The 14820-nt window shown below is 47.3% G+C and overlaps 1 protein-coding gene across 1 annotated transcript in view; it reads left to right on the top strand.

The window, feature by feature from the left end:
* The first annotated feature begins 3994 nt into the window (after nt 1-3994).
* Nucleotides 3995-14820, top strand: part of LOC119461271 (protein Wnt-7b) — a 74466-nt gene continuing 63640 nt past the window's right edge. The window contains exon 1 of the mRNA XM_037722503.2: nt 3995-5034. Coding sequence (XP_037578431.1) covers nt 4943-5034 — 92 coding nt within the window. The 5' untranslated portion in view covers nt 3995-4942. The remainder of the gene's footprint in view (nt 5035-14820) is intronic.

The following is a 14820-nucleotide window of genomic DNA, read 5'->3' as shown; positions in this document are numbered from 1 at the left end:
GCATACAAGATCGCGCCCCTAATTCTGCTACGAAGAAACTCAAACATTTCTACCAGACCTGCGCGCGTTGGGGCAATAGCAAACAATAATTAAAATAATAAAAAAGGTGCTAGGGGCTTCACATTTTCATATAAGACCACTTATATAAGACCCCTGGAAAAACGTCTTTTCAGCAATGCATTTGAGTTTAAAAGTGAAGCCGACTTTAAGGGGATTGGTGTAAGCTTGGTCTTTGTAAGCTGGCTTTCCCACGTTCAGTGTTGCAGTGAATGAAGCCTACTTGCCGTATGCGAACGATGCGATGCGAACGGGTCCCGATAACGCTATCGCATTCTACTCTTCAAGGCAAAGCTTAAGCGTCCTCCAAGTTTTTTGCGTCAAGTGAACAATGTGCTTGCGGATTAGGAGATTCACCCCCTAAATCAATACCTGGAAAGGTTACAGAATCACAAGGAGTAATGTAACGCGAATTGAACGTTAATAAAGAAGAACACTTTAGATGATATTGCGGCGACGTAAACACCATAATCTTTGTGTTAGAGAAGTTTATGACAAGTCTATTATGGCGACACCTTTCGGACACTAAAAGACCGACACACAAGCGATGTGAAAAAAAAAAAAACTGCTCCATTGGTCGAGGCGAAAATCGAAACAACGACCTAAGCCAATCATACTCATCATATCACTGCGTGCAGCTGGGAATGAGTCCGCTTAGTTTCACCAACCTAATCGACAAGGTATAACATTAAGAAACTGGAAACAAAAGAATGCTACGTAATTCAAAGCTTAGACCTGAAGAATAGACAATTGAATTTAAAAGAGAAGCTTCATACTACGATTCAGACTACAAATAATTCGGAACTACTATGTCCGTGGTTATTTAACGACTGCAGTTCCAGACTGCCTTTCACTACCGTCCTTTTATTACGAAAATACGATTCACACAGTGGTATGGATGCATCCTCTTCAATGAAAATGCGCCCACGCTCAAGTATGCTTCGGGATGTACAACATCGCGTCCTATCTGGGGTAGCTGTTCGCAATGCAAAGTTTTCTACAAATTTATTGCGAGGAGGAAACATGGAGCTAGTGTCTGCTTGTCTGCTCATGGCTACGTGGGTCTTGGCGGTGGCATATGCCACATTCAAAGGACCCTCGACGTTTGTGTAAGTCAGCCGCGTGTTTTTATTTCAATTCCTCCAATCACTTTAATAATCGCCTATTCCTCACTGCGGGATGTGCCGTGTTTAAATATTATCGTCCTCGTCGAGGTCATCATCACCATCGTCATCATCATAATAATAATCAGCATCATCATTCTTCTTCTTCTGAGTGAATGCTGCTCGTTCGAGGATGGTGAGGACAACACAACAAGTACGCCAGATACCAAGGAGGAGAGAAACCCATTTCACCAGTAGGTGAAATGGGTCGATGCAGCCAACCCGGGTCAGACATGGGTCGGACGCTCCCAGAAAGCGCCGATTCCCCATGGGTGAAGCTGACCCAATTATTCGGGCGCAGCCACGACACCATGCAACCTTCCCAATCTCCTGACGCAGCAGCACCATAAGTGCCGCCACTTGCAGCCGGAACAAATACGGCCTTACACGGGGCGACATCAAACAAGGAACGCTGCAGCCTGCACCGTGAAGCAGACCTAGAAGTGCGAAGAGCCGGAACCTCGAACATGAAGAAAGGTGGAGCCTGAGTCAAGAAAGCCGAGCAACACCACCGCAAGGACGACAACTATGTATTGTACGACGGACGAGAGCTATACGAACGGGGCTATTACAACAAGGACCTTGGAGACGTCGACTAACTATACGTATGCGTCAGGGCATTTCATGCTTCATTCTGTTCCTGCTACTGGATAGCCTTTAATTTTTACCTGCAGATAGCTTACGCTTCAAAGGTCCTCGTGGCTTCTTAAAGCAACATTTGTCGACGTAATCCACCGGGCTCGAACAAAGGACGTTTCAGACAGGGGCCAACGTTTCAACAAGGGGACGTGTTTTCGTCAGGGCCCTGGATGAAAACAAGCCCTGCCACGCCCTGCCACAGGGCCCGGCGAATGATTTTCTTACTCGCAGATTGGCATCAGAAGCAGAACATCAGAAGTGTGTAAATTAAAAAAAAAGTATTGTGGCCAAGCGAATAAAAATTCACGCATTGTCCGCGATACCTGTGATTATTGAATAACTGCAGTTACGAGCTCTGATTCACTAACTTGTTTTTTTGTTTTCTTTACGAAACTACGGTTCACGCAGTAAGCCGGGCGCGTTATGCTCAATGAAACCATCATTATGTTCAAGTATAAAGGAATGAATGTTGACAACTCCACGCGAAGCGAGTGTTGCTTTGCCCCTGAAAGAAGTATCGCACCTTGCCTAACAGAGATAAGATTTCCTTCTCGTCTTTCTGTTTGCTCCTTTTTTATGAATGCGATTAGCATTTCTTGCCTACTTCAGCAGTTCTGAATCTATCTATCTATCTATCTATCTATCTATCTATCTATCTATCTATCTATCTATCTATCTATCTATCTATCTATCTATCTATCTATCTATCTATCTATCTATCTATCTATCTATCTATCTATCTATCTATCTATCTATCTATCTATCTATCTATCTATCTATCTATCTATCTATCTATCTATCCTATCTATCTATCTATCTATCTATCTATCTAATTTGTTTACGCCGACCCACTGAACCAAGTTGTCTACCAGCTTGGGCCACTGGGCTCGCAGGCGTGATGTCATCGTGGTCGTTCCATCAGCGTCACTTCAGCTTCATCATCCGACTGTCGTCGCACCGTCGTCGTCTTCACGCCATCGTCTTCATACACTCGTCGTCATCCCATTGTACTCATGTCGTCGTCGTCACGCTGTCGTCGGTGTACCATCGTCATCGGTAAGAAATCTTCACCTCATTGTCTCCATGTCGTCTTCATAACGCCTTTGTCGTTCCACTGATGTCACTCCTTCGTCATTCCGTCGTCGTCACTGCGTTGGCGTCGTACAGTCGTCGTCGTGCCGCCATGAATGAGTCATAGGAGACTTTGGCAAACGAGTGTCATAGCAAAGTGGGATAATACCGAAATATGTCGCATGTAGCCGAAGCAACGGAAGTCTCAGAACAACCACTACAGATGTTAAATATACCCGGCTTCAGAAATGCGGCGTGTCACTAATTCGCTCGATTGCTAATCGCACTACCGTCTTCTTCTTCCTAGGGTTTTACGTGCCAAAACCAGTTCTGATTGTGAGGCACGCCGTAGTGGAGGGCTCCGGATTAATTTTGACCACCTGGGGTTCTTTAACGTGCACTACAACGCAAGCACACGGGCTTGCACTACCGTCGACATCGTCGTGAAATGATTTCGGCCGTATCAGTTTTTTTTTTCTTGTTGTCAAAGCCTCTCATTGGCAAGCAAACGTTCGTATTGTATTTTTTATCGTTTCTACGTCGTATCGTGTGCTGTTTACGGCTAGAATAAAGGTTCCCCAACTGCCCCGGCTTTCCATCTTCCTGCTTCACACAGCGGCCCGGCGCGCAGGTTGCGCGTTCCAGAAAGAGAGGTGCAACTACCGTGCACGGCAGGGAAGTCCTGCGGAGAAGCCAGTCGTCCGCTGTTTTCTTCGTGCAAGCGGCGAGCCGGTAGCGCCGTCCGCCCCATCCCAAGGGCTCCGGTGCGTCGGGGGCGAGAGGGTGTCGACTACGGACCAATGGGACGTCCCGCACACTAGCGGCGTCGTTCACGACTGGTCCACGAACTGAGGAAAGGGAACTACGTGTATGGAAGGCGAAACAAGCTAAGAAGCGAAAGGAGGTGGCGGTGGAGGAGGAGGGGGGAAGCACACATTCAATCGAGGCAAGGGATAAAACGCGAGCACACACACACACACAGCACTATCGTATTCTATTTTCTTTCTTTCTTTTTTTCCCCTTCTTTCTACGTTCCTACCTCTTTGCTGCTTGTGCGAGGCCACCGGTGAGGGGATTATACCAGCCGGCCACCTGAGCGAGTCGCGCACAGCGTGGCGACAGCGCAATGCGTTCGCGCGCGCTGCTCGTCGCCAGTGCCAAACGGATGAGGATGTGCAGTGCTTAAAAACCGCGTGGGACGCAGACTCCGCTTTGCCGTTCTGCAACACGTGTGTTGTTTGTGCGGATTGTGCATCGTGTGCCGCTCGGAAGTGCTCGTGCGATGGAGCATCGTCTCAAAATTTTTCTGTTTGTTTCTTCTTTTTGAAAGCCGGAGTGCGCAAGAAGTGAATGCGTCGTCGTGGTGAGCTCGGCGTGGCAACCTCCTTGAGCTGATTCGTGTCCTTGTTTAACGTAAGAAAACGCCACATAGCTCAATGTCCGGTGCTGCTGCAGCCGCTGCTAACTAACCTCGTACTCACACTAAACGAGAGGACTCATCGAATGCAAAACAAGTTATTAGTTTCGTGCGAGAAGTGGTCCGACGGATATGTTGAAGCAACACTTCTCGCCAAAGCGTTTCGTTTGCTCGTGACTCGGCTCACAAAACTGTCGCGATAACCGCAGGGAGGTCGCTTGCTTCTTGTTCTCGCATCTCGAGTGTAACCAGTGGGTTCGAAAAGCGCCCGTTGTCCCGGAAAAGGGAAACCGGAAGTAGAGCTCCGTTACAGGCCTTGCGAAGCGTCTACAGTGTAGTCGCCTCCACCCACGAAGTAAGGAAAAAAGAAAAAAAAGAAAAGGAAGAGCGCCCGGAAGACGACTGCACTGCCCACGTCTCGGTGACTCAGCGAGTGCTGCAGTGTGGCGTCGTCGTAGCACTGCGATGAGACGCGGGCATTCGGCTCTTCCTCGTGCGCTGAAGTGACATGCCTGTCTCGGGTGTCGATGGACGGCTCTAGGTTCAGGCTGTTCGAGCCTGGGCCATGCCGCCGCCAACAACGTAGGTCAGGGACATGGTCCGAAGAATCGCTGGAGCCCACGGCACTCAGTGGACTCGTCACGCCAAGATCACGTTCATCCTCTTGGCGCTTCTCGATAACGCACGGTGAGAAACATCCGTTCTTTTCTTTTTCCGCAGCTCTCTTATGGCTACATATGCGATCACTTCCCTTACAGTGCCGTTGTATTATTAGTATGTCTTACCTCACGAAACTCGTGAAACGTCGCGGAAGCTAGGATCAGGAATCAGGTAACGGGAGTGCGAATCAGTTTTGTACTTGAAACAGCCCTACTTCATGGACATGTTTGTTGGACGTCTTGAAGCTAGTTGGTTCGACTTATCAATTAGCACCTCGGGAAATACGAGTACAACGTAGCATCGGCCGTATGAAGACATTTAGTCTTGCACTGCAAGGATTGTGGATGCCTGAAAACGTTCGAAATGACAACGAGGGTGCAGCAGGACAACACGCAAAAATTTAGAAGCTGGAGATTCGGATAATGAACTGCAATCCTCCGTTGGTATAAGTGACTTATCTGTGTGTTCTAACAGGCGAGAACAGCCAGAGATGCCGATAAATGATTTTATTGGGTGTGCTGCTACTTCAACTGAGCAATGAGCAGTTACTACGTAAAGCCAACAAAACCATCGATACAACATCCGAAAGGCCAACCGATTGCGAAGCGTTCTCTCGTTCGACGGCATTCGCGAAACTTTCTGCTACTTAGTTGCACTGGTACTGCGCATAAGTGTCTTGATGTGTTGACTGCAGTCAGCCAGTCAGGCTCGAACCTCCGGAATGCAGTGTGATCGTAGTCTGACGCACCATGTTGCTCTGTTTCGTGAGAGATCGGGCCAGAAGTTGCTGGTCGTTCAGGCAAATGTGCATGCAGACGTTGAATACTAATTCTGTAAGTTGCAAGAGGTGAGATACCGAGTCGTTGAAGAACGAAGGAAACCTCAAGTTGGCAATAAAAATTTTGATACGTATCTCCCTGCAAGCCCCGAAGAAGACATTCTAAAGCGATGAACACAAGGTCATCACTTATTCCATACCGTACATATATATATATATATATATATATATATATATATATATATATATATATATATATTGCAGGTGTCACTTCGAACGTATTCCTTACGATACACATCTTAAAATACCTTATAGTCTGGGCTCATTTTCTTTTCTGGAAAGGCAAAGAAAGAAAGCCAGCAAGAGAAAAGAACGTGTGAAAAGCCGGTTGCAACAAATGCGAAAGGCATCTATGACAAAAAAAAAATAGTACATGTTCAAACCTGTCTCACTTTTTTTGTTCATCCCTTATAATATCCAAGCCGAAAACGTGTGAAAGGAAAAGGCAGAGTCGATAGACACGCTTTCAGCGCGAGCCTCCAGCAACCCGGTCAGGCCATCGGGCTTTAGCGGGCTGTTATTTATGGTTATTGCCCTCGACCATGTCTTTAGGTCACGTCATCACCCGATACACAAATCCAATAAACGTCACGGACGTACACGCTCGCGTGGCCACGCGGAACAACCTGTTCTCTGCGATATCAAACAAACGGCGTTTCATTCTTTTTTTTTTTTTACCGCAGCCGCCTCTTATTACTGCCGACAGCCATTGTGCGCTCTTGACAGCAGCGATACGGGTGACCTCAACAAAACTTTGTGGTCTATATGTGGTCCACTGAAAGGAAAGAGGGCTTTTGTACATCTTCGTTACAACATTCCTATGACACTGAATAATGAAGGAAACGAATAGAGGGGAAAAAGTGAGAAAAACATGCCTATTGTGACGTCACCCGTGAAATGTACTTAAACGAAAGGCTATATCCAGCACTGGAACTTGTTACAGCAAAAGCGGCCCCGACGACTAGCATCAAACGTAGTCTTTTGTCAAACATTCATAAGCCTCTGTGCTTTGTTCGGATCGTGTACTGCGGCCACTGTGGAAGTTTCGTTGCCTACAAAGCTGCAGAGATTCTCAGGGACAAAGATTCTTGCTCTCTTGAACTTCGTAACGTTATGAGTATACGGTGGAGCATTGCAGGAGGGGCAGGTGACGCACAGGGGTGTAGTTGCAACAGGTGGGTTTAACCTGCATGGTGTGCTTGGCAGGCAACTCCTACACCTCAGCATCTCTTAGGCTGATAGTATGGATGTTTCACCAAATGGATGTTTCAGCAAACGGTCATCAACTGAGTGTCTCGGGGAAGGCAATCAAGAGGCTCAGAACTCTTCGTGGTCGCTCCGAGCTCTTTAGGGAACATTATCGATTGAAAGCTCACGTGGGGACAGCCCCTGTTCTGTAAGCTCTGAAGCAATGTCTTTCCTTCCACCTCGAACTGCAGCAACTACCAGACGAAGCGTTTCCACTTCACCCTCTCACCATATACGGCACAAGGCGGAGAAGCTGATCGCCCCGTCCTAATCAAGCAAGCCTTGTGACTCCAGTGATGATTTCAGTACTTTTGAAAAAAAAATATATTGCACTTACTAGAGGGACACCCACATTGCACTCCCTGCATAGCTGCAGCTCACTCACGTGACATGTTCTTGACAAAATCTGTTTGTGAGGTAAATTATTACTGGAGAACATATTCACGCTCCTTGACATATCAAGTGACCCAATATTTCATGACCATATCCATGGTCCCTCATATATAAAATTATTTAACAGTTCGTCACTGCCATACCCGTGTTATTTCCCGAAATGACTTACTTAGCGCAAGTAAAACGTACTGCAATGGTAAATGTAATGCTGTAATCTAAAACAACGGGAACGAAACAACGCAGGAAAGCTGCTGTTCTGCGTAGAAATTGCTGAATGCTGAACGCAGAAATTGCTGTTCTGCGTAGTAAAACAACCCATGCAACGCAGGAAAGTTGCATGGGTTGTTTTACTACGCAGAACAGCAATTTCTTACAGGGAAACCGAGCTTGAACGTAATCCCGTTCATGTACAGGTGTTGTGTAGCGCTTAATGAATGAGCATCACACTATAGAGTCAGCCAAATGTCGTCGTCGTGTTGTTCCCACCGACGTTTCATCATCGTCATCATGACATCGTAGTCATTGCCAGGCCATGGTCATGATGCCGCCATCTTCCTTCGTTCTCATCGTGCAGTCATGGTGCAGTCATTATGGCATTACTGTCGCGCCGCGCTTTTCGTCGTTGCTGTCTCCCAACTTTGTTGTGGTATAAGTGCACACTGCGCCAGTGCAGTGCGCGGACAAATTCCTTCGCTCGCGTTCGAATACAACGAACAGCAAGAATTGCGCATGTTTAACTACTACATGATGATGGAAACATGTTTACTGACAAGGAAGGCAAAAAGAGTAAGGGGCCCTATCTCCTTGCCCCCGGGCTCCTATATGACGTCTTCGGAATGACTTACAGAAACGCGTCTAAGCCTGTGCCTTCCATTCTTTAATTTTGTACTCTATATGCAAGGCTTAACTGCCTCTTAAAAGCTCCACTTCCGCACGTTAGGTCTATTCACTTTCCTAGTCACCCTAGTAATGATTAACGATAGCCCACCGCCATGAAGGCAGGACACGCAGTGCCTACTATATGGACGATCTTATCTGCCCTGTCCTGCGTAGCAAGTGCCGAACCGATGGTTTATCGCGATTAACGACTAAGAAGCGACTCGTCGTCCCGACATTATAACTGTCCCATTACATGACCATTGAATTTCGTAATAGCTTCTCCGAGGTCGTGGTCTAATTTAATCCCGTTTTCTTCGCGGGCGACTAATCGCCCTCTGCTTGATTATTTCCAGGATTTCAGCGATCGTCGTTTAGTCCCCGACAGAGAAGGACGCGCGTGCAGCGGTATTCATTACCGCGATCAAGCCTCGGCTATCGTGCTGTTTAACGTGCCTTCACGTTCATTTCTCACCTATGGGTGGTCACGTTTGTGCGAGCGACCTTCTTCCCACAGCTTCGATGGCGCCCCGTCGGTGGTACTCGTACTCAAGGATTTATGGTTGCTCCTTTTTCCTGTTGTTTTATCGAATGTACTTGTGTGAAGTGGCAGTGCAGGAGTCCGAGCTCATATATGCTGCAGCTACAATTTATACGAACCGGTTAGTGCCGTTTACGCTTCACTTGAAACTAGCCTTCCAGGCATGTCTTGTATATAGCTGCGATAGCTTAGGCGGCCGGCGGCGGCGAATGGTATTTTAGGTGATGAGTCAAGTACAAGTCAGGCGAGCAGCCATTTTTGTTCTCTTTATTAGGCTTAGCAATCGTATGGAGCCGATTGCTTATACTGCATGCCGCGAACTGTGCGCCGGCCTTGCATGCCTGATTTTGTCTTCAGTCGTTTAATGCTTTCTGAAAAAAAAAAAAAGATTTGGAGAATGCGATGACGCTGATGCATGTTTTGCTCTTAAATATCCACCTTAATATAATTTGCGTATTTTTTTCTTCTATCTTGAAGGAAAAATGTAGTAAAAGCTAGCACCCTTTTTTCATTAATCAGAGTTCAGGCCGGTCTCTTTGCGCCTAAAGGCAGTTGCTATTTTGAGCAACGTCTCGACAATCGCTACCGGAAGTTGATACTTTGAAATGGGGATTCTCGATGGAAATGTTCAAATCAAACATTTCCACTTGATTTTGATTTCTAGCCGTGCTCTTCAACAGTCATGCAGCCACTTCATTTCAGTTAGAGTGAACATTAATGATAAGAAAGGGACTTTGCCGAACACTTAGTTATAGTTAGTTGCAGTCAAACTGTACTGAAGAAATGATAGATAAATAAGGAAGTAAACAACGTGAGTTGCTGATCATGCATACCGCAAGTCGTAGCTCGGAACTCATGCACGAGAAACAGTTCATGCAAGGGGTAACGAATGATTTATGAACTTTCTCATTCAGTCGCGTTGCCGCCGGCTGTGCAAGGCGTCGCATCCATACATAGCATCCTTAACATACCGATCAGTTAGTTAGAAAAGCGCACCGATTGATTGTTATCATAATTAATTATCGTTATCATAATTACGATCACATGGCGTGTCCTCTTGCGTAGAAATGAGTTTTGTTGGTGCAGCAAAGATTGCAGTTAGGTAATTACAGAAATAGAACTAATTATTTATGTCAGTAACATTCTGTAGCACGAAATCTGGCATCCTTGTTGAAACTGACTGTTCTGTTGGTTTATACAGGGGTTGATGTGGAGATACTGATGTAAAGCGCACCTCGGCTACTCTATTTCTCTTTGTTATGCAGCAAAAAAAAAAAAAAAATAGTGTGACGAGTCATGATGCTAAAATAAATTACTTAATAAAGAGTAAAATGAAACAAATAAATATAATAACATCACAACGGAGAGTTCACCTACATCTGTCCTATGTCGCTACCCGAATAGTGCTTGTAGTGCTTTGTAGTGCTTACACATAGCTGCGATAGTCCTTAATGCACTGAATGAATGGTAGATGGAAACACTCACCTCCGTACTAGTTCCGTCCACAGCACAGAACACAAGCGGGTTACTTCAGATATAACTGAACAGCACTGTTCTTATAATAAACCATTTTCTTCTAACTCAGTCAACTAAACAAGCCTTTAAAAAAAATTCACTGACGATTACTATACTCGTAAATGCAAAATTTGAGGGCAGCTCTACGCGCGTTTTCATTTCGCGATATATTGGCTGGCGCGGGCAATCTGTCTCGTGCAACACGTTCAAAACGGAGCGAAGCGTAGCGCGCCTGCCTCGCTAATCGGGAGCTCGCGAGAGGCAGCGCACGTGGGTGAGGCGTGGGTGCGATTTGCAGCACCCGCCGCAGACAGACCTCCACTCATGCAGCGCTTTGTTTCCATACAGAGGACGCGCGCTACTCTGGCGCCACCATCGTAGCCATGGTCGCCGCACAGCCCGTCTTGCGCGGCACTACGCTTTTCGTATCACTCTTTCGTTCCACCAAAGACGAGAGCGGACCTTCGTCGCAGGCAAGTCGCTCCATCAGTGTCAGCGGCGACAACACCTAAGGGCGCGTCACATTGAGCCTTACTTGTAGCCGCTACAAGGTCGATCCACATAGGTCGCGAAGCTTCGGGCGAAAAGCGGTTCAGAACCAATTACCACCGACATCAGCAAGGGTAGTTATGGGAGCAGCGATTGAAGCGCGACTATGTTTGGAAGGAATAAACACTGGGAAAGAAAAAGGCGTTTTTTAATTAAAGCGAGACACAGTTAGATTCATTCAACTAAAATAAAATTCCTAATCAATTTTATATACGCATGGCGAGAAAAGAAGATACAACTCTACTTTACTTGATCATTATCAATAAATACCTCTTTTGAGCTCCCACCGTAAGAGCGCCCACCGATAGCGGCGGGCGTTGACGCCGCTATCACTTCCAATGCAATGCAGCTCTTGGAGTGCGTGGCAAGGCGCGCTCGATCGTAAAGTTCACCTGTTACGATGAACAGGTTGTTCATTGTAAACCTCACATGTTGTGCTGTTTTGCATGTCGACGTTTATCTGAATTAGGTGATGCGGGTAGCTTTATTGTTTCTTAACCTGTGCAGTCACACGTTTACTTTAGTTGTTTTCGTGCGACAGCGCTGGCCGATGGGCTTGGCGTCCGACGAAAGCATGAGCACTCTACGCAATCTACGCCCAAAGCGTTCGTCGGCCTCCAAAGAAACTGTGCTCTGTGCAGCGATGCGATTTCGACACCCGTACGGCTGACCTTTTCCTGCATCGCTTTCCGCGCTGAAAGCTCGGAACGCCCATCAAGTCGAATGGCGGGGCATTTGAATATACAACTCTAATAATGGCAGGCCTCCGAAAGCAAATTTCGTGCCTATGAGAACAAAATGACGTCACTTCTGTTTTAAACGGATATGACGTCAAATTATTTTTTCTTCCGTCGGAAGTGTTCCCTCCTCACACAGATGGCGCTAAGCCCCATGAACCGCTAGGGTGCCTCAATGCCCAGCGCCGCTCGGCTGGGCATCGAGGCACCCTATGAACCGTCGATAAGCCGCCATGTTTTTAACGTATGGGCTTCTACGAAAGCTTCGCTACCAGGTGTATTTACCTTCGCCGCTCGCCAACGCCCCTTGCAGAAGCGGTGATCCCCGTCACACACGCTGGTACCGTGGACGATCGTAGCCCTCCCCACCTCACGGCACCCTGGCCATTCGGAAGCGCATATGAGATCGCCCACGCGGCTGCGTATGCCGTGGCCGCCGGCAACTCAGCGCATGCGCAGGCCGTCTCCCCTCCGCTCCTCCTCCGCTTTCCGCCTCGTGGTTATCGCGGTTCGGCTGCATCCTCCTCTCTTCGTTATCGGCTTCCTTTCATCTCCCGCTGCGCTCCGCGTTCGCTTTCATTCTTCGCGGCGCTCGTTCGCTCGGTTACACCGACGTCGCCGACGTTCCCCGTAGGAACGGGCTATTAAGAGCTGCGCTCTGGTATGTTTGCCTTTCGCTGCAGATGACTTGATGACCACGGTCTAAGTAATTCTTGCATTCTAAAGGGGCGCTCGTCCGAACTTAGTTTTTTTGTTTCGTCACCTTGCTTCTTCCCTCATGCAGTGTATTTTGAACATTGTAAACGTTCTCAATTTCACGACCACGCCAGCACTCGGGAGAAGTAGAGCGGCGTATTTCGTACAGATCGTTTAGATCGTAAGCGGCGTATCCGCATACGCCGCTTACAATCTAAACCTATGAATTGATGTATCAATGTTTCGGGGAAGATTTGCTGCTATGCTGAATTCTCTTTTTGGGTCACTTTCATATAACATTTATTATGTCGCTTTAAGACCACTTCTCGGGGAGCGGCACTTGCCAACAGGTGAATTATGACCTGTCGCGAATGCTAATGATATTTGAAAGAACAAGTAACATATTTTTGATCGGCCAATCAGAACAACCGCACTTTTTCGTGGCCAATTACTTCTGTGACATTGTGCGTTCATGGTCTTATTCATTTACTGACCAGACTCATTCAGGTATGCTGCAATAGATCTGATTGCTAATCTGCGTAGAAAAGGTTACAATCGGTTCATGACATGGCTGTATTCAAGTGATCGAGGGCTTCAGCTTAGACGTCTCTGTTGACTAAACGGCGTGAAAATGATGAATGCCCCTCGTTGGTAAAGATAAGCACAGGAAAAATAAATAATTACGTACAATGCGTAAATAAAGACTAACCCGACCTGCTCTACCGAGTTGCGACACTTCCTAAAGAAAACCAGCATTCAGACCGATAGGGGATGACTTCAACACAAACTGACGCATGTTATCGGTAGGCATTGCTTATAGCTGCCTACATGGCCTCAGAAGAGTGGCCTAGCTATAGACCCGAGTTAAAGGTATATAACACCGCGAAATATATTCCAGATTGCTGCTGTCGTATACGGCGCAGTAGAAGATATATGAAGTACCCGCAAGCGGTGTATACTTTTTTGATGTATCACAGCTTCGGGTAGGCAGCCGTGATGCCCACCACTCTGCATTAAAGAGAAGCTTTCTTCATATTTCTACGTATAATATGAGAAATGACCCACTTCTGCACTTATCCCATAATTAGCGAACGTCTTTCACAACCGCACAGCGCAGTTTGCATGTCAAGAGGATCGCCGATACAGAGACATTAAAACCGCCCATAACTCGAAGTGACGCCCTTTTGGCGGCTTCTGTTCGCACTAACGAAAACGCGCATCGCTTAATCGCAGGCGTATACTGTACACTGTGACGCAATTTTGTTTCTTGTGTGTGTGTGAACGTGTATACCGCATGTTCTCACTCTGACACAGCAGCGGCCAGACGTCTGTTCCATTTCGCGAGGACTTTCCCACGGATGCGCTTATACACAGGGGCTGTGATTAGCGCTGATGACGTACCTATACGAAACGCTGTCCTGCGAGGGGGAGGGGGAGGAGAGGGAGGGGGGGGGGGGGGCGTCGCCAATTAGCTCCGGGATGATGCCACTCGCGGGAAATGTGGAAGTAAGCAGAATAGATGGCTCTGAAAAATAAAAAGAACAACACGGCAAGCTAAAAGAAAAATTGTACGGCGAATCACTTTTCCGCAGGTTTGGAAGCGGCGGCCATGGGACGCAGACCGCGGAGGAGAGCGTTCGCCTCGCGGCAGTAATTGTTAGCCGCTCCGTGCGGGGCAATCAATGAAGCTCCCTTTAATAGCCTGTCATTAGGCCTGCCTTCCAGCGGCACGCACCGCTGCGTGCGGAGGTCTCCTCGAACCACGAGAGGATTACGCGTCCAGGCGGTATAGTCGAGGCATAGCCGCGAGCCTCTAAGAGACGAAGGAATGGAGGGAACGACTTCATTTCGGAACGCGCGCAAACATTCGGATGGAAGGAAAATCGCCCACGTTTATACACGCGAAGTGCCACCACCATATTCTTCCCACTTTTCGTTCGTATAATAAAACGCAAGAGTGGAGTTTCGCAAATGTTGCGAAGTTGAAAAGGTTAACTATACGTGCCTAATTTGTGGCCACCTGTCTGATCTCTTAGGGAGCATTAGCGCAGCGTAATAACGCAGTGACGATGTCAAATTGAGCCACCGTAACGTGCCGGCAGGTGCCGGCATGGCCGTCCACTTGCGTCGCATTTGCCGTTTACAGTAAATCGTTGGATCGTGCACCACTTAGGAAAAACGCCACCCAAAACGTCAGCGCTATTTGTAGAATGTCTTAGAGTAGCTAATTACGTAATAACGCCGCAGCATGCGCCATTTCGTAAACGACATGTCGTAAAGCTGTGCTTAACCGTAGATCGTCGACATTGTTAGAGCGACGCGCGGTGCTTTGGTGAAAAGTAGGCAAAGTCTATCCTTAAAGTGACATCGGATAGAAGCACTAAATCCGTTTAGACTGACATTCAAAGCTTTCTTTTTGG

This window comes from Dermacentor silvarum, chromosome 8 (genome assembly GCF_013339745.2).
Source record: "Dermacentor silvarum isolate Dsil-2018 chromosome 8, BIME_Dsil_1.4, whole genome shotgun sequence".
NCBI classification, from domain to species: Eukaryota; Metazoa; Arthropoda; class Arachnida; order Ixodida; family Ixodidae; genus Dermacentor; species Dermacentor silvarum.
Note: the sequence above shows the minus strand (reverse complement) of the source record. Positions and strands in the feature narration are given on the sequence as shown.